Source organism: Camelina sativa, chromosome 9, assembly GCF_030686135.1.
Source record: "Camelina sativa cultivar CO46 ecotype springtype chromosome 9, ASM3068613v1".
Classification (NCBI taxonomy): Eukaryota; Viridiplantae; Streptophyta; class Magnoliopsida; order Brassicales; family Brassicaceae; genus Camelina; species Camelina sativa.
Genome location: NC_141888.1, coordinates 2,214,172 through 2,234,918, shown reverse-complemented (window position 1 = coordinate 2,234,918; position 20,747 = coordinate 2,214,172). Strand labels below are relative to the sequence as shown.

The window sequence follows — 20,747 nt, the reverse complement described above, 5'->3', positions numbered from 1 at the left end:
AAAATCATTTGTGATGTATAGTATGGCAGTGAATTCACTAAGTCCGGGGAGCAAGCCTCTGAAATCTGGTCGTTGAATTGGGTAAAAAATACTTCCGGGAATCTATGATCCCCTTTGGTAACACGATCAATGGTCTAGCCTGCGGATCCATAGCCATGAAGCTCTATAGAAAGCTGAGAACCATTCGCATATATATGTAAGATTCATGGAAGAGAGAGTTTACTTCGTGGGCAGTTGAGAACGTCCCCCTTCTTGATTTCTACAGCGTGAAAGCAGAATCACGGAAACAACAGTTGAAGGTTTTGGGACAATGGGTCGAACAGAGAAGCATTATGTTTCTTGGGTACCAACAGTTTGCAAAAATCATCTGCGATGATAACTTTGAAGCAGCTTCAGAAGATTGTAAGCTGATATTGCTTGAGAAACCAACGTTGCTTATACTTGATGAAGGTCATACATCAAGGAACAAGGAGACAAACATACTTATTTCGCTTGCTCGTGTCAGGACTCCTCGAAAGGTGGTTCTCACAGGTACTTTCTTCCAAAACAATGTTGAGGAAGTGTTTAACATTCTGAATCTTGTTCGTCCCAAGTTCTTGAAGCGTCCTGGAACTCGGGAGATTGTTTCCCATACCATGAGCAAGGCGGAGATACCGAGTGGCAAACAGATGAACCAGAGTAGTATTGAGGGAACTTTCTTCGCTGCAGTAGAGTTTACATTACAGAAGAGTACAAACTCTTCTACTAAGCTTGATAAAGGATCTACGCGAAATGACCCGTAATATCTTGCATTATCACAAAGCAGATTTCAGAGGTTTGCTCCCCGGACGTAGTGTGTTCACTGTTATACTATACCTGCAACAAAGAAATTAAGTGAGATGAAGAAGAAACTAAGCCCATTAATTACCCAAAAATAGTTTTATGCGTGTTATATTTTGGTCATGTATCCTTCGATTAAACGTCAAAGAGATTTTATTCATAAAAATTAGGGATTAATTTAGCAAATTCTAGTTTTGCAATTAACTTTTTATGCAATTAGATTATTTCTAAACCGATTTTTGATTTATTTTTAATGCGAAAATAGGTAATTTTACGTCAAGGGGCAAAATATTTCAACATCAAGGACAATTTCATTTATGGTAAAATGGTAAAATTTTACTGAGATTGAATGTGAGACGTTTTCACTTCTTGTTTAATATAATTGATTGATGATTTTAATATTGAGGGTTTAAATTTCTGGCTGCAGAGGTTCCAAAAAATATAAGTGTTGTTTTAAACGGAAAGAAAAGATGGGAGCCGATTGTGTCTGACTCCTTCCACTCTTTCATCTAGTTTTTGGTCCTTGAGGATTAGAGATATATGAAATTCAACTATATTTTTAATGAATCATAGACTATATCATACCATTAGAACAACAATCGGTTGACACCTAAGTAGAACGTTATGTGCAGCAAAGACGCGTCCGAGTTCAAAACAATGCTTTTGGAACCACTTCATGATTAAGTTATTCAATTATATTCAAGAGGGAGTCAAAAGTTAAAGAAACTCTCGTGCTAAATCTTTCATGAAGATTACAAAAAAAACTTGTCATTCGTTCAAGAACTTCCTGCATTTATAGATTTCTTGAGACTCAAAACAAACCCAAAATCCTCTTTTTTCTCTTGGATTCCAAAAAAACGCCCAAGTGTTTTTAACACTATCCCGAAATCTAGTAAGTGTTTTCAACATAATAGAACGATACCCCTTTACGATTGTTTGGTGTTCAGTAAACTCGGTTTCTTCTTGGGGAATTTAAGTTCTGCAACAGAAGCAAACAAAAAAAAAGAGAGATCATCAAAACTGGATCTCTATGCAAGTAATTTTGGTAACCAGAATCATAAGAACTTTATGAGAATCATACCATTTGACTACTGTAGTCTTCATTTCTAGCACTTTCCATGGAGCCATGAGAATGGTTCACGCGTTTTTTGTGCTGAGGCTTGCTCGAAGTCTCTGTTGTTTGAGAAATATAAGGAAAGAAAGTTGGAAGCAGGACAAGACCATGATCCATGTCGAATACATTGGCTCTTAATCGCAACATCACTTGAGTAAGAGCCTTGATTGCTGCATCAAAACTTCCTGTTATCTAAACCACAAGAAAGAAAAACATGGTTTTTAGATAAGCCTCTTTTAAAACAAACAAAACTGGGAAGCATTAAGCAATAATAAAGTGTCAAGATTTTTATAACCTGGACCATCTCCTCGTCCTCACGAGCAATTGTTGGTACATCTTCGCCTTGAAAAATGCGGATATTTGCTTTTGTGACACTCCTCATCTCAGAAATAAGAGCTCCGCCTTTTCCAATGAGACACCCTACTTGAGAACTAGGAACAAGTACACGAGTGGTGATTGCAGAATCACTTGAATCTTTCCCCACTTTCTCACTGCATCGTGTTTGTAAGCGTAAGGCTGCAATCACGGTTGGGGATTGATCTTCGAAGAACTGTCATACATATATAAACTCGGTTCAACATTTCACATAATGAAAATGAGACTCTCAGTAAGTAGAAAAGGTTACCTCTTTTGATGATATGTATATAACGCAATCATCATCTTCACCAGTTTCGGAGGTATCAACTTTGATGGTCGCACCAGATTCTTGCCTAATCTGATTAATGAAGCAGCCGCCTTTTCCTATTACACCTCCAACATTTTCAGCTGGACATATGAAGCAGATAGAAAACACTCTTTCATCGGAAACATCTCTTGGCGCAGAGTAATTTTTGCGAGAGCTTGTTAGTGCAGGACTCATTAGAATTCCACCGTGTTGATGCTGCGGGGTACTAGGGGACGAGAGAAAGTAGCTCTGAAACTGCGACGGATTCTCATAAAGCAGAGAGGCAACTTGGTAAAGAGCTTCTCTAACAGCAGAGGGATTTCCAGTTATCTGAAATTCAACCAACAACATTCATAAGGTATATATCAGAAACACAACCACAGTAACTCTAAGCTCGATAAATTTTCTGAAAAAGACTTTTCTGACAGTACCTGAAGAAGCTCATCATGACTCAAAGCCAAAGCACAAATAGGCAGATTATCACTTATAACACGAATTTGAGCATTAGTTTCATTACGCAGATTTTGGATAACTTGTCCACCTTTTCCAATAAGGCAACCAATTTGATCCGAAGGCACAAGCATCCTTGCAGTAACAACAGTTTTATACTCATCTTCATCATAATCATAATCATCATTGGTAAGTTCTTGTCCAACAATCATATCATGAACCTTGAAAAGAGCGTCAAAAGCAGGACAAACGAAATCCTCATCATCATCATCAATACGATTAGTCTCCTCGCTTGTAGAATATATAGTAACAACGCGCTCGTCACAACCAGGTAAAGCCTGGTTTACCCTGAGGTTTGCTTTCGTCTCAAACCTAATCTGCTTTGCAATCTCACCACCTTTACCAATAACGCTCCCTGCTTTTCTCACAGGACACAAGTAACGATACACAGTATCTTCGAATCCATCACCATTCTCATCTGTATCATCATCAGAAAGAAATTAAAAAGCTCTTATCTCTTACTTCCTCCGTTTCCAATACCATCAAAATTTGAAGAAAAAAAAATAACTAAATCAGATCTCTTACCATAGACGTTCCTCGAATAAGCCATTCTAGTGAGACAAATACTCGAAATCACAAAGCTGAAGAACATAATAAGTAACACAAAAATTAGGGTTTATATTAGGTTTCAAGTAAGCAACAGAAACAAACTTTTATAACTCAGAAGACGACTTCGTTTCTCTATAGATAGATTTTAAGAAACCTAATCGACGACGATCGCTACGCAAAATCAGATTCTCACGCAACCGATCGACGGAACTTGATATGATAGTACACTTGAACATTGCTAAAAGAAACGGAAAGGCGAAAACAGGAAACTCTCACCGGAGAATGAAACAATCGATGATCGGTTAATCCGTCTCGTCTCGCCGGAAAACGCAACGGCCTCTCTCCGTCTTTGACTAGCTTTTGGAATTTGAAATTGAAAGAGTGAGTATTGAATGAGAGAAGAAGAAGAGAGACTCTTTGGGCTCTATAGGAAAACTATTAAAGGCCTAGCAAGTATGTGTGGGCTTTTTTCAATATTTCTTGCATCGTGAGTCGTGACGGCACGTAGCATTTATTTATTCCTTTATTTAAATAAGCCATATTAATTTCAAAATTTAATAAGTATATCGGTTAAACAATGTCATTAGTTGACCATTTAAACAAGTGGTTAACAATCAATTAAACAAAAATTGAACATGATTAATTAAACAATAGTAGACCAATTATAAACACAGACAAGTATTCGATATCAATAAAAATATAAAATAAATAAATTCTAGTTTTTTTTTTTTAATGAAAACTTTTTTAGACTAATCCTAATTTACCAGTACACTAAAATAATGGTTCATATATAAGAATAAACTATATATTGTTTTATAAATTATTTGAACCTATAGTGCTTTTTCTTTCTAGACTAAGTGATAAAAAAATATTAATCAAGTTTTTAATGTTGTAGTGATAACCTTTATCATTTCTATATTGATTTTAACATAACTTTTGATTTAAATAATAATATAATAAAGATCAAATGCTTTATTTTCGAGTATATATTTTGATTCCATGTACCTTAGTTAAATTGTTAAATCCCCATATTTCTATTAAAATCTAACATCTATGCACCAAATAAGTACATACCATTATGTTTTTTAAAATATTAAATTTAATTATTTTCATCGATTATACTCGACTTGATGGAGTATCAATATATATATTGGGATTTTGAGAACACATGTTATCCAAATATTATAAATAGGTTTTAGTTTAAGCATACCACATATTTTACACTTAAATTTTTTTTGCAAGAGTTACAACGGTTCAATTGAATTAATAATGAATAGTTATAAAAAAATTGAAAAAAAAATAAATAAACTTATAATCCACACAAAAATACTATTAAAATAATAATAATATTAAATAATAATAATAATACATAATGAACATACATTAATTAAATTTCAATTATAAATGTCTAAATGGTATTGAATTGTGTGAGGTTACAAAATATAAACAAAAGAGTCTTTGATGCAAAAAATAATAATAATAATAATTAATTTTTTATCATCAAAAAAAAGTATTCGACTAATCCAAATTAGCGGTTCAAAAAATGATATTTCATGGGTCTAATATATAAGTGTTATTTCTTTTTTTGGTAATTATTTGAGCCGATAGTTTTTTTTTTGAAAACGCAAACGATAAACCGGAATTATTATTGTAATAGTGATAAATTTTTATCATCTCAATTTTTTTACATAGTTTCAATTAAAAATGCCATATATTAAGAACATAGGTGGGGGGTGGGGAGGAGAACAGCTGGATTTTAAATTGGGATAAAATATCCAAATACCAAATTCAAAAGATGGGACTGACATTTTATATAAAGGTTTTTAAAATTATAAAGGCAAACAAAAACTCATTATTAATTAAGAACTAAACTAATCATTCCTATTAGGAGCCAATTCAATTCATGAAAGATATATTAATTTGTTGTAAAAAATAAAAAGATATATTAATTTGTTCTTATTGCTTTTTGTGTATAAGCCACAAATAGATCAGGATTATCACTCCAACAAAACATCACATGTTTCTAAATGAATATGAGCTGAGCAAAACCTTACATAATTTAATTCTCATAAATTAAGTACATCTAAATAATAATATAGACATTTTACCTTCTCGTCAGTCTCTATCTCTTTCCCACCTGTGCTTTCTTTAAGCATCTTTCTCCTAGTGTCAATCTATGGGAGTAAAAGAAAAAAGAAAACATATCAAGAATCGGAAGGATCAAATATATTTCAATTCCATTATGTTTGACTACTAAGTCAAAATGTTTACCTTTTGGAGGACACGTTGACCATCATCTTTCTGTAAGCACGTCAATGTTTTGTAAACAATAATATTATAGTCCAAATTCAATAGTTATGTAAAAAATAATTATGCATGCTTACCATAATAGAGCTAATAACCCATGATTTGAGATTAATTGCAGAAATCTTTATTATAAAATTTCCCATCCTTCGATCAACTTCCCCCAAACGTGAATCAAACTCTTCATGAGTTTTCATGTAGAAGTAACAAAATCTGCAAAGATATATTTGTCAACAAATCAACAACATAACGAAATGTGGAAAAACAAAAATCAAATGGCGGAAATTATTTACCCTAATAAAGAATTTGTTGACGTCGATCTAGGACAAAATGATTTCACAATACGGCCACATAGTCTGAGTTTCTGACCAATCTGATCACATAATTCTTGTTTAGAAATTTGGGGATCAAATCCAGTTATGCAAACTGTCACAAAGCTGCAAAAAACAAAATACATATTGTAAAGTGACATCTGGAGAATAGTAATCTAATACGTGAAAAAAAACAATTACCCGTTGGATAACGATGTAGATATGCTGGAATGCCAAGAAGATCTTTGCCTTTCAATGAAAAAACCCTTTATCATTTCTAGATTGATTTTAATATAACTTTTGATTTAAATAATAATATAATAAAGATCAAATGCTTTATTTTCGAGTACACATTTTGATTCCATGTACCTTAGTTAAATTGTTAAATCCCCATATTTCTGTTAAAATCTACATCTATGCACCAAATAAGTACATACCATTATGTTTTTAAAATATTAAATTTAATTATTTTCATCGATTATACTCGACTTGATGGAGTATCAATATATATTGGGATTTTGAGAACACATATTATCCAAATATTATAAATAGGTTTTAGTTTAAGCATACCACATATTTTACACTTAAATTTTTTTTGCAAGAGTTAAAACGGCTCAATTGAATTAATAATGAATGGTTATAAAAAAATTAAAAAATAAAATGAACTTATAATCCTCACAAAAATGCTATTAAAATAATAATAATACATAATGAACATATATTAATTAGATTTTCAATTATAAATTCCTAAATGGTATTGAATTGCGTGAAGTTACAAAATATAAACAAAAGTGTCTTTGATGCAAAATAATAATAATAATAATAAATTTATTATCATAAAAAAAAAGTATTCGACTAATCCAAATTAGCGGTTCACAAAAATGATATTTCATGTGTCTATTATATAAGTGTTATTTATTTTTTTAGTAAATTATTTGAGTGGATAGTTTTTTTTTTTTGAAAAAGCAAACGATAAACCGGAATTAATCGAGTTTATTATTGTAATAGTGATAAATTTTTATCATCTCGATTTTTTTACATAGCTTCAATTCAGAATGCCATATATTAAGAACATAGGTGGGGTGGGGAGGAGAACAGCTGGCATTTTATATAAAGGTTTTTAAAATTATAAAGGCAAAAAAAAAAAGTCATTAATAATTAAGAACTAAACTAATCATTCCTATTAGGAGCCAATTCAATTCAGTGCAGTTGGTTATTGGGCCGAGTCTCCTCTCTAACGACGTTTTTGTGCTATCATAATTAATTTTTGCAAGTCTTATGCTACTCTAGCCCGTTATTTAAATGTTTGTATACTTGCTTTTTTCCACCTTAGAGTACTGAAAAAAATATTTATCCTTCGCAAATAAATCAGTTAATTCTTTTACTTTATATAGTTAGGCATTGAACAAAAGAAAAACGAATGTATAAATATAAAGTTAGGCATACAATAAATTACAATTCAGCTAGTCATTACAATTCACGATAACACAGTTCAGTTGCTACTTTTTCTTTTTTCAATTTTATTTTCTTGAGATAAGAATTTGATAAAATATGTATAGTGAAAGCCTGCTAAATTTACTGTCGGCAGTGGGCTACTCACGGCCACGGATCCATATTGTAGAATTTTTATTTGTTTTTTTCCAAATTAATTGTTTTTTCTCTTTTTTTTTTTCATAATAATTTATTGTACTGTTTTATTAAAGTAACATTTTATTTTACTTTAGGATTTCGGATATATTAGATGGAAAGTGTGTCTAAAATCTTTATTATACATTTATCAGGGCTTCTTTATACCATTTATACTATAGCTATATCTTTGATCACGGAACGACGAACAAAAATATTCAAATATTTAAAATAATAAGACAATACTTGAATATTTGAATATATATATATTAGGGATAAGTCTGAAGATTATAGCTCTGAAGGGATAACTAGAAGTCTAGAATTACGTTTTCTTGAAGCACAAAACATAAATAATATAAAATTTTGAAGACTTGAGAGTTGATACATTTACAAGTTCAAGCTTTTACACGACATACAGTACTTCTCGCTTTACCCATGTTATAGTAGGCATCTATTAGGAATAGGTGTCGGCTAATTTTTTTTTTTTTTTGTTATAGCGTATGCATTTTGTTTGTGATTAAATCTACATGTTATTTATACCATAGTGACAATATAATCACAAATTATCAAAATGCATGTTTTGGCCAACCTTTTTTATCATTTGTGAGTCGTAAACAATACTTTTTCTGTTTCACTTAAAGTAATGTTACTTAAGAATGATCCTATCAGATTATTTGGCAAAACCTTTCTTTTTTTTTAGGGTTAGAACAAGATCAATAACATATGATGACATTCAGTAAGTAATTCGTAGTCATATTTTTTTTCCTAACGTTGAGTTGCCAACTCAACTAAATAAAAATGTAGTAGGGCTATGGTACACACAAAAAAATAATTGGATTTTCATTAGATTTGTTGGTTAACACGTCCTTTTCGGGTTTAGTGGAATATGATTTGAATGTTAGAATCATTAAACGAGTAAATTAAAACCTATAATTGACAATAGCCCTATAATATAATGAACGGGGAAGATATGCATCCTATCAAAGAATCCAAGATAAAATGGTAAAGCCTAATACAAAGATATAAATCAAATGTTGGGTTTAATTTTAAGATTAATCATATCTTAAGACGACCTTAGAGTCTCGTCATATCTCTCGTGACACCTACCTTGTCCCTTATCTTTTTTCGTGACCAACATACATATATGCATGTCATACAATATCATGATTGCAAGAAGGCAAAAACAATTGCACATGATGCCATGAAAACAAAACTACACAAACGAAAATTATCGAGGTTCATCAAAATACTTAAATCTTTATAACAAAAATTACTGAAATCTTCAAACTATTTTGACGTGAGGCACAACAACAAAAACTAGCTAGAGCAAGATTTCATATCTTAGTGGATGGATTAGGAAGGTAATTTTGAAGTTATTATTATGAACAATAATAATATAGATATGTTAACGAAAAGATATATGCTAGTAACAATGATCAGTTCAAAAATTATATAAACTCAACTTGAAACGCTATTACCATGATCAGTTAAAAAATTATACTGTATATGCTAGTAACAATTAAGTTTAAAAATACAATTACATGATGATGTAGGTCACAAGGAATGAAGGAAAAATAACGTGTATTATGTTAATGTCATGCATTGATTATCATGTAGTATTTTGTTTCTTAATGAATGTTCTTATAATTTGACCACTCCAGTTTCCACGAGGAGTGAAACAAAAGTGATATAGTCATGTGCTTAATCATGATTAACAGATTACCTTTTCTCCAATTATTGAACATGATTTAGGCTTAAAACACTCGAGGTTAGTATGACATAGTGTGCTAACTATAGTAACTGTCGGTAGCTTGAAGTTATCCTAAAATTAATAATCAGCTACCAAATTTATATTGTTATCAATTTAACCCATCATCACATTTGTTAATTGTTATAGCTAAGTGGCCAGTCCAGTGGTAAAACTTAAAATGTACGTAAGTGAGAAATTATTTAATGATCGTCAATAACTTAGACACCTAAAACATGTTATGTTTTTCCGCCTAATTGTAGTTAGTACTATTAAGAGAACTTAAATCTCGAATTAGGCTGAACTCAGAGAGCTATGGCAATTTGGCAAATTACACAGACTTTATGTGCCACATACACATCTGGTTTTATGGCACTGTGCAGACACCGAATCAACCCTGCTCGTGCAACATGCGATCAATCTTAACCGTTGAATATAATATTATCAACGGTGTAGAGGAAATCTTAAAAAGGTTTAAGACAATTTCCTTAAAAGAAGAGGAATACCAAAAGGCTGCCTTTGGAAAATCTTGAATTATAGTTGAACGGTTGGTGGTCGTTAAACCTTCTTTTGTAATTAGATACTTTTAGTAATTAAATTTTTTTAAATTAGAGGTCAATTATCAAATTTTGAAAGGTGGTGGTATTACAGGATCACCAGTCAAAGCATAGTCGGACCAACAGTAAAAAACATAAATGTCAGAGAAAAAACATGGGCTGTAATATTAGTAACTTTTTAAATTTAATATTGTTTTTTGCAGAGAGGAAATAAAAAAAAAACAAATTTGGGAATTGAAGACTCTGCAAAATACTGCAAGGAAGACATAAGAGCAAACGAACTTTCACGTCTTTTGAGGAAGCCATTTAAAAAAAAACATTTCATACAATTTTAAGTTTATAATGACAAGAAGATGAAGAAAATCTTTTCTCGTAGTAAAAATGTTTTGACCACATGGGAACTAGTGATTCTTCTGGTTCTGATTAGGCTTAGTGATAAAAATAATATTTAAACATAATTTTCTCCAAAAATCACGGTGTTAATGACTAGGCTCCAGACAGCAAATCATAGTAAGATATCGTTAACCGGGACGCAGCATTATAAAAAGATACGATTAATTTTGTTTGTTTTTTAATACGTTGCATGCTTTATGCTTCAGTGTGGTGTCAATATTATTCTAAAAGTTTTATAGACCCAAACTTTGCTGGTTAGAATTAAAGACTGGTTTTTTCGAATCTTCATTTAATTTTGATAATATATGCTGCTGAATTTATAAATAGTAACTCAATTCGAGATATGCCGACAATAAAAAAAAATAAAAAAATAAATAAATAAGAAGCAAATTCTTATATTCATGATTATACACGTTCATGCAGACACTGGATTTTTTTACATTTCAAAGCTTGCCAAGCTTAGGAGCATCTTCGGAAGTAAAGAAAACATACATCAAATACAGTCGACCACACTTGAAACACTAGTGTAGTGTCTTTTACGAACCTTCCAATGGTCTCAAAACTAAACAAACTTTGGAAATATAAGTCGAAAAAAATACATGAAAATGGTGTATAATTATTTTTATTTGTTTATGGTATGCGTGACTTTTCTTTTTTTATATATCACTACATTTGTTAGAGAGTAAGTGGTCTGCCCATCATTATACATGTTCAAGTATTTTTTTTCTTTATAGCTAGCTATCCCAACATGATTCAAATACCCGAACCAGTACTTCTATATGAACAAGTTAGTTGTCTATCTATATATCTTTAATTATTATTTTGCAAAAACCACATGTTGGATATGATTGATACGGATACAATGATAATGTTGTGTACCACATTACCAAATGCCACATAATATATATGATATATCCCATATATATTTTCAGAAATACTAGCTACATGTCTTCCTTAATAAGTGTCTCTCTCGACCGATGTTAATGTTAACATAAGGAAGTAGGAACCTTAATAAACTTATCGTCTTCACCCACTATAAATATTGAATGAATACATGATGCCCATTTGGATACTAAAGGAAGAAAAAGGGTTGCAGAAGAAAAGTCACACGCTTCCAAAGTTCCAAACCATCAAAACCGCCTGCGACCCCTCCCATGTGCTCTCTCTCTCCATCTCACACACACACACACTATACCAAATTAGTTTAAAGGGATGCTCGTGATTATTTCAAAAGTTTGCGGTTTAAAAACTTTATTTTTAAATTCACCTCCTATATAGAAAATCATCACACGAAAGAAAAGAATCCAACCTTTTTTTTTATGTGTTGCTTTGGTGTAAGAAGAATCGAGCTTTTCGTAAAATTTAAGCATTTGATCAAAATAACCCTATAGTTTTTGAATATCAAAAATTTGAAAATTTAAAAAATTTAGTTGAAAGATCAAAGTTGATGACCCCCTATCTATTTGGTGAAAAACAGTAAATGGGGTATATAGAAAGAAGCATAAAAATAAATGTGAGAAGTTAATGTCAAACGTATAGAACAGGTGAACCAAGCCAACAAATGTTTAACAAAACATTCAATAACTATCAAAATTCTGACCCCTATTTTATTCTTTTATAAAACCATTCTTTGCTGCAAAAAAAATAATAACTTCACCATTTTGAAACCTTAAATAATTTTTTTTTTTGGCAGAGTTACATAAATAAAAAGTAAAAAATAAAAACCTAGGGAAGACAGTTAAAGCAGTAGTAAATGAAGGGGGGTCAAAAACATTCTATAAATACCACTTCAACCTTCAACCTTCTTCTTCACTCCCATCAAAGCAAAACTGTCTCTCTCCTTCACATTCCATTTTTCTCACTCTCCAAAAAAAAAAAGCTCTGCACTTTCTCAAAGAGAATGTTCATGTAATTCATCTCTCTCTCTCTCTCTCTCTTTCACTCCACTTTCTGTTTTCGTTGTTTTCTTGATGATAATGTCTAGAGTTCTAACTTTATTTGGTTAAATTGCAGGGGAAAGATGGGTCTTTTGGGAATTTTGTTGTTGTGTTTTGCTGCAATGGTGTGCTCTGTTCGTGGCTATGACGCTGGATGGGTCAATGCTCATGCCACCTTCTATGGTGGAAGTGATGCTTCAGGAACAATGGGTATGTCTGCTCTGTTTTCTCAAATGCTTCTATAATAACTTTAGTTTAGAAAATTTACAATTTTGCCGATGTTGTTGTTGTTGTCTCTAGGTGGAGCTTGTGGGTACGGGAATCTCTACAGTCAAGGATACGGAACCAACACTGCAGCGTTAAGCACTGCTCTGTTCAACAACGGGCTCAGCTGCGGCGCGTGTTTCGAGATCAAGTGCCAGAGCGACGGCGCGTGGTGTTTACCTGGTGCTATCGTAGTCACAGCCACCAATTTCTGTCCTCCCAACAACGCACTTCCAAATAACGCTGGTGGTTGGTGTAACCCTCCGCTTCACCATTTCGATCTCTCTCAGCCTATTTTCCAACGCATTGCTCATTACAAAGCTGGTGTTGTCCCTGTTTCTTACAGAAGGTAAACATACACTTGTACTTTCACAAAGTCTTAATCTTTTCTACATAAGTTACCTAGCTGCTCTGTTTCTTAAAGAAGAAGTCACTTTTGAAAGTTTCAATCTTTATTAAATTTTTACAAGTCTTGTTAGTTCTCTGTTTCGTTTTAACTGATTGTTGTTGTTTTTATTGATATGTAGGGTTCCGTGCAAGAGAAGGGGAGGGATAAGGTTTACAATCAATGGCCACTCTTACTTCAACCTTGTATTGGTGACCAATGTTGGCGGTGCTGGAGATGTTCACTCGGTTGCGGTTAAAGGTTCAAGAACCAGGTGGCAACAAATGTCAAGAAACTGGGGACAGAACTGGCAAAGCAACAATCTACTAAACGGTCAAGCGCTGTCCTTCAAGGTTGTTGCTAGTGATGGTCGGACTGTTGTCTCTAACAACATTGCTCCAGCTAGTTGGTCATTCGGACAAACCTTCACAGGCCGTCAATTCCGATGAGATTGGCGTTTAAGTCCGGTCTTTATATAGTTTTAGGGTTTGTGTAGTGGTGTGGAAAGATAAGAGGGTTTAAGGCTTTTTAGGGTTTTAAGTGGAGAGCCTTAAAAGAACTCTTGAGGTTGTAATAAAATGGAGAGAAGAGCTTATTTTGAAAGGGCTCTTTTAGTCATTTTAAGGATTAGGGTTTTAGTAAAGTGGGTATTGGGTAGTAGAATGGTGTTTGTCTAAAGGGACCTCTATGTTTCACCAATGGGTTCCTTTTGTTCTATCACTTTATTTTTGTTTTTGCCTTTTTCTGTCTTGTGGTTTAAAAAGCAGAAGTGGGTAGGGGCAGAGGAGGAAATTCACCTCCCGCCTTGTGTTTTCTTAGGTCGTTTGTTTTGTTTACGTTATGAAAGTTGTAATGGAAGGGTTGTTTAAGATCCAACTTACCTAATAATGTGTCTTTGTTATGTGGTTTGTTATCAGATTTTGAATTCTATTTTGTTTCGTGTGATTTGAAGTTTATTATTGCTTTCATAGTTAAGAACAGTAACAGTTTTGAACATTCAAAGACAAAAATAATAAGAAAGCCAATGCTGCCCATGTGAGAGTATGAACATTCTAAGGGAGGACCAAAAAATTATTAAAGCAAAGGATCAATGAATAAATATAACTTGAATTTGAGATTCTAGAAACTTTTTGGGTAATGTTAGGTGACATTAAATAGCATTGCAAAAGGAAAAAATATGTTAATTAATGCCCATGTGATTATGAACATTCTAAGGTAGGATCAAAACATATTTTTAAGTTTCCCACTAAGTAAGTAATAAGTGACCTACTCTATATGAATAACCAAAACTAGCTAAAAGCCTAATTATGGTTTACTATCTTATGGTATGTTACTACACCAAACATAAACTTATGGTATACAATGGTTATGATTGAAAAATGGCCATAATGATGATATCAACTATGAACTATAAGTATGCCATTTTCAACTGAACATCATCAGTGTAATTAGCTTTGCATAGTTGGCTAGTGGAGGCCTAATGTAAATTAAATTTACAAACAACTAAAAATTATCTTATGCTAATCCTTGTGGTTTATTTGATTTGGAATTTAGTTGGTTTTATGTACATAATTCTTGTTCATCTGGTGACTAATAAGTTAATGAGTCTAAAATTAAATTTTGTATTTTATTCCTAATTATGTATATATGTAGTAAAGTATCATCCGTTTGATATTTGTAGTAAAATTTTTTTTTTCTTATTTTATTTTGTGTTTTGTTTTAATAACCAAATCATGTGTATATATGAAAACATATAAATGGTGACCAAAAAAAAATATATATTATAGGAATCTGATAAATAAGAAGACAAAAAAGCCTGCCTAAAATCATGAATTAATATGTATGAAAAAGCTAAAACACGTGTAAAAGTTATTAACAATATCATGTACTATGAAGTCTATGTTAATAAAATGTGTCTTGTTATAGATGAAAAGACGGTGAGAAGGATAGGAAGATGCAAAGCTGTATTCCATTATTCGAGTTTTTAACAATATGAAGCTTAAAGAGACATTTCACAACTTCTACTTTGTCTCCTTTATCTATCTGTCCGTTTCATTTCCGAAGCTACTATGGCTGGGCTAGCCTGGCTTTGGTGTTTGCATTTACTTCATGACAATAGTATTATAGAGAGACAAGAGAATTTGCACGTCCCCCATTTGTCAGATTCTTTTCTTGTTTTTGAAGCCATTTGTCAGAATCTTCCCGGAGACTTTCTTTGTTTTCTTTTTGTGTATGTTAAGCATTTATTATAGTTTTGGGCCAATCTCATTCTTAGCTATTTTATTAACTCTAGTTTTGTACTTATAAGTGGTTAAAGTAATTAGCATAGGCTAATTTGGCTATCATTATATTATCATTCATAACTTGTACTTTCTTGTGAGGGGTTAAAATTCAGTTTATACATCTGAACTTTAGATAGAAACTGATTATTTTTCGGTGCAGTTTGATTCTAAAATTGGATGAAGATTTTTATAAGAGTTTTTTGGGTTTATTTTTAGAGAAATTATGCTTTATATTTACACCTACGTATATAAGATTTAAATCAATTAAGAAAAGAAGACAAACCTAAAAATAAGTACATAAAAAATGAAAATGCTAGTTGTATACAAATTTGGTTGACAAGAAAACAAAAGAAAAATTGTCAGAAACAAATTAAATAGCTATCGAGTCGCAGTTTTGGAGCTCTCAGAAAACAGGTAAAGGGATTCTCATAGACACGTCGCTGTCTCGAGTCCCGTGTACAACAGAAGCGCGTCTACGTTTTGTCTTGTACCCATCAACGGCGTCGACATGTCCATGTCTTTGATACGTGTCGAATCCTCTACAAACTTGTCAGAACCATATCGATCCTTCACCGTCCGATCTCTCTCTGCTTCACGTTGGTTAGACCGCACAGTAGAGTAAGTAACAAAGTAGTGTGTGAACTGTGAAGTACAAAAAACTTGTGAAAACTTGGCATTGTTCATTTGTTCTTTCTTTTGAAGTTTAGAATGAGTCAGGCCCATATTAGTAGTACTACAAACGTATAGGCCTATGCTGATTACAAGAAGCCCAAATCATAAGAAAAAAGGATTATTGAGGATTCTGTTGGTGCCTTTGCTGCGCGTTCTGCTGCATCATGTTATTATTAGACTGTAGATTCTGCTGATTGGTCTGCATATTTCCATAGCCTCCTCCTTGTTGTTGTTGCTGCTGCTGTTGTTGCGATTGCTGAGGTTGCGATTGCTGCGTTTGCATCATTCCGCTGCTGTTAAACACTGGAAAGACAGGACAAATTAAGTACTGGGTGAATCGGTTTACTAAGAAAAGAATGTTTTGCAAGACTTGTTTACTTACTCTGGTCACCCAACATTTGAGAAGAATGGCTTCTTTGAGGATTTGTACCCGAAACTCCAAATTGCTAAGAACAAAAAAAGTCCAAGAGAGATCAGATTAGGACAACGTTCATCGTTTTGATTTGGGTAACATAGTGACGTAAAGGAGTTTATGAGCTAACCTGCATCCTAGGAACCAGTGTCTGAGATTGCATAGATGACATGTTTGGTATCTGGAATTAAAGGAAAAAAGTCAAAACCAAATCAAGTAATCACAACATAAGTTCTAAACCAAATAAAGTATTTAGTTTCAAGTTCAGCAATTCAGTAATTCAAGAGGTTTAAAGAGAGGTGACTGACCATTTGGCTACTTGGGGAGCCTTGTGCAGAAGTAAACAATGCACTATTGGCGCCACTTGAAAACTGGTTTAAGTGACGGTTCGTCGCTGGATTCAGCTGTCCTTGAGACATGCTATGCTGAATATGTCCACCTGAGAGCTGTCTAGCTTGGAGTTGTTGGTGCCCAGCCATTGGCTGGGAATACGACATTTGATGTTGCCCATGTAACTGAAAAGTAAGAGAGAACTCAACTTAATAAACTTAACAAGACAAAAGCTTCTTCATTTGATTCTATTGTTTGAAACTATAAACTCTCAGAACCACTTTATAAAAAGAGCTTCTGCCAAGATCTAGTATAATTTCTCAAGCGTATGAATCATTCACTGCATACATACGTCTTATCTTCTTCAATTATGGCCTTAACAAATGTGCACAATGATTCAAACAATTGACAAAGGTTGGGTATGATCCTTTTCGCGTTACAGAATGTAAAACCTCATAGCCTAAATATGTTTAAGCTCCATCTCTAGAAGAACTTACCGTCTGAAACTTCTGCTGAGGTTGTCCATGCAAATCGTGAAGTGCTGGTATCTGGCTCTACACAAAGAATTAGCATGTTGCCTGAAAAAGCAGATGGCAGAAAACCCTGTCAACTGCTACGTAAGAAAATGTTCAAGCCTACCTGACCCAATCCTTGCATAGAACTTTGTCTGAGCTGTTGTTGTTGTGCAAGTAGTTGCTGCTGATGTTGAGGCATCTGCATTAATTTTGCCCTTTGCTGCTGCTGAAGCTGTTGGTGCAGGATTTGTTGCTGAGGCGAAGGTGCATTAACCATACCCGTAGCGCGAGGAGAATTGGAATATGGTAATGGAGATGTTGTGTTATCAAAGTTAGGACCAGATGGTGATGCAGCTGATCTTCCCATGAATTGTGTTCCAGAAACCTAAAAACACTCAAATACATAAGCCTCCAAAGACAATGATACTAACAGAAACAATAATCATCACATCTGGAGAGAATATAACTTAACCTGCATCATTCCTTGATTGTTGATGTTGTTTGACTGCCCAGGTAATGCAATCTTACCTAATGAAAGAGAAATTTTGGACCCATTAATATCGTAAGAATGCCATTGGTAATAGTAAAAAATAGAAAAAAGATTCACGCATTGGGTTTACTTCTACCAGACAGATCAATGAAACTGTTACCTGCATCGTTGATAATTAGCACATCTGCGAGATGTGGTGGAAGTGCAGTGGTTATCTGTCTCTGGTCTGGAGGCAGTCTTGTTCCTTGAAACAATAATTGTAAAAAAAAACATGAGACAGAACTCAAAAAAACCAAAAAATGCAGCTTCTCATCAAATCAAATGTTTTGATGATATAAGTTAAAGCGAATTTGAAGCCTCTTCTTACCTGCGCCGTCGTTCACAGCTGCTCGTAACATGTTCTCTTGTTCTTGAATCTTTGCAGCTTGACCTTTATCCATGGTTGGAAGCACAGATGGGCCTTGACGAGCGCCAAATCCGTAAGCTTTACGAGTATCAGCTAATACTTTCTCTGCATTTTCACAAGCTGCTGCAATCATATCCATCCTCGCCTGTAAACAAAAGTTCCAAAACAAAGAGTGCTCTCTCAAAACCAGCAAAAGCCTAAAACATAGAGAGAAATCACAACAAAAATTTCATTCAACTCACCTTTAGCCTTTCAATCTGCATTGGTATAGGCAAACTCTGAACACCCTGAAGCAACTGCTCTCTCTTGGCATTATCATCAGTTTCCATCTCCGGAAGTAATTTGGAAGACAACATAACCGGTAAAACTGCAGATTCACTAATAAAAAGCTAAGCTAAACCAGTTCCATCGCACTCACAACTCAGTAACTCATCAACCAAAAACAAAAAACAAAATAGAACCATACTTCCAGCATTCACGGCATTGACGTTCTTAGGAAGAACAACAAACGCATTGGAAACTTTCTTCACCTCTTCCACAATGTTAAAAAGCTCCAGATTTACCATTGAGTACTGCCCTAATATATCCTGCCTGTTAAAAAAAAAAAATCATCAATCTCTGTTACAAAAACTCAATAGACCAAAAAAAAAAATCAAAATCTGGAATTCGAAGATGAACCATTTAGGAGTAGTGTTCGTTCGACCGTAAGCGTCGAAATCTTCAAGGATCCGAGAAATAGCTTTGAATAAACTAAGGGCTCGTGTCTTCAATGACTCCAGATTTAGTTCCTTCTCCAATTTCGGATTCAGCTTCTCAACCACCGGTGGTGGTGGTGGTTGCTGCGGCTGCGTCGTCGCCGCTAACCCAACTCCGCCGTCCATTGATACACAGAGGTACTAAACAATCCCTAATCCCAAATTTACGAAATTTAGGGTTTCAAACATCACAGCGAATGCGATTGAACTATTGACTAGGTTACGATTAGTAAAAAAACACAAACACATACTTACGATTAGAAAACGAAACCAAAACGAGGAATGCGAAAGCAAAGACTGGTAGTCTAAACGCAATGATTGAAGAAGGCTTCGATTTTGGAGAAGACGAGAGAGAGAGAGAGAGAGAGTTTGTGAAAAGAGAGAACCGGGAAACAATAACATACCAATCCATAATCAAATATATATATGTTTTCTCTTTGAATATTGGGTTACATGGTTTGATTGGTATGGGCATCCGAATTTGGTTCAAATTATATAAGTATCTAATTTGGTTAGGTATCACGTTTGGATTGGTGTCAGATCAGTTTTTGTTCAATTTTATTTTTATTTCGGGTTTGGATTGGTGTCATATAGTAATGAATACACACGATCTATATCAAATTGGGGTTCTTGTACATTCACTATTTAAAATTGGCAAAACACACACTTTCATTATCTACTACTACTGTTTATATTATTTCCTAACCCTTAACAAATCATTTTATTTATAAATATGTCTTTCAAATTAAATATACATATATTTTTCTTATTACATTACCACTAAAATTTAATAACTAAAATACTAGTTAATATAAACCAGTTTTCAAATTCTTTTTAAGTATAATTATAAATAGTAAGTATACTAAAAAAAACTAATTAAATTTTGAAAAATACTATTTTGCTAAAAAATCTTACAATTATGTTATATATAACTATATCACACTTCCAAAATCACAATAATCATCCAAAAAATATCAAAGCTACCTCAAATTGATACAATTTCCATGTAAAGAAAATCATCAAATCAATGATGAAGTTATGAACTCTAGCTAATCATTTATTTTCTGTCTATAGAGTCTTGTGCTTCCCAGAAGGTGTGATGTCCAAAATCATCTTTTGCATTTTGATTTGTTGGACGATACACTTTCTTAAACCTAAAATTCTTATAATCATCATCAACAACATGTTCAGTTTTTGTCCGTAACTAAAAATATTTTCAGGAATATATGGATAAAAATATTGTGAGTTAGATGATTATTTATTTTGTTAACATGATAACAAAAATTATAGATATATCTTGTTAAAGCATATAATATCGCGGTAAGTTTATAACTTAGGTGATAAATTCATATTATCATGTCAAGTCACTTATTACACTATATACAAAGGTAAAAACAAGTTACTATAATATTTGTGAACGTAAATATATCATATAATATCTATATTACCATGCTAATATACTTTGTCTATCACATGATATTTATATTAACGTGATAAATTATTAAATATATCAGATAATATACATATTAACGTAAAGTTATATACACACACAACAATCTGATCCCTTCCAACCTTGCCAAAAAAATTTAATTATCAATTCAATTTTGTCCAACGATGTATTAATTGGTATTATTGACTTAACATGATATTAAAAGTTGAAAAGAAATGCCAGATTATGAATTTTATTTAAAATAGTATTATTGAT

General features: G+C 33.0%; 3 protein-coding genes across 15 annotated transcripts; 1 reads left to right on the top strand and 2 right to left on the bottom strand.

The window, feature by feature from the left end:
* Positions 1–1,496: 1,496 nt before the first annotated feature.
* Positions 1,497–4,075, bottom strand: LOC104710219 (KH domain-containing protein At4g18375). The gene is made up of 7 exons (XM_010426790.3): positions 3,933–4,075; positions 3,633–3,688; positions 3,029–3,525; positions 2,559–2,927; positions 2,229–2,483; positions 1,901–2,125; positions 1,497–1,798 (listed from the first exon to the last, which is right to left on the bottom strand). The coding sequence occupies exons 2-7, from the start codon at positions 3,655–3,657 to the stop codon at positions 1,763–1,765; spliced, it is 1,407 nt and encodes a 468-aa protein (XP_010425092.2). The 5' UTR covers positions 3,658–3,688; positions 3,933–4,075; the 3' UTR covers positions 1,497–1,762.
* Positions 4,076–12,358: 8,283 nt separating this feature from the next.
* Positions 12,359–14,125, top strand: LOC104710216 (expansin-A15). Its single transcript, XM_010426789.3, has 4 exons — positions 12,359–12,502; positions 12,608–12,741; positions 12,832–13,144; positions 13,323–14,125. The coding sequence occupies exons 1-4, from the start codon at positions 12,495–12,497 to the stop codon at positions 13,627–13,629; spliced, it is 762 nt and encodes a 253-aa protein (XP_010425091.1). The 5' UTR covers positions 12,359–12,494; the 3' UTR covers positions 13,630–14,125.
* A 1,997-nt stretch (positions 14,126–16,122) lies between these two features.
* LOC104710215 (mediator of RNA polymerase II transcription subunit 8) lies at positions 16,123–19,511 on the bottom strand. Of its 13 annotated transcripts, none has more exons than XM_087467265.1 (13): positions 19,298–19,511; positions 18,966–19,194; positions 18,754–18,878; positions 18,530–18,654; positions 18,249–18,432; positions 18,042–18,125; positions 17,864–17,919; positions 17,516–17,776; positions 17,374–17,424; positions 16,855–17,061; positions 16,677–16,727; positions 16,517–16,580; positions 16,123–16,437 (listed from the first exon to the last, which is right to left on the bottom strand). In XM_087467265.1, the coding sequence occupies exons 2-13, from the start codon at positions 19,166–19,168 to the stop codon at positions 16,253–16,255; spliced, it is 1,596 nt and encodes a 531-aa protein (XP_087323391.1). In that variant the 5' UTR covers positions 19,169–19,194; positions 19,298–19,511; the 3' UTR covers positions 16,123–16,252. The 13 variants fall into 13 exon arrangements, with proteins under 13 accessions (XP_087323391.1, XP_087323392.1, XP_087323388.1 ...); XM_087467266.1 differs by having other exon boundaries at positions 19,294–19,454; XM_087467262.1 differs by having other exon boundaries at positions 17,374–17,430; positions 19,298–19,444.
* Between the last annotated feature and the right edge of the window lie 1,236 nt (positions 19,512–20,747).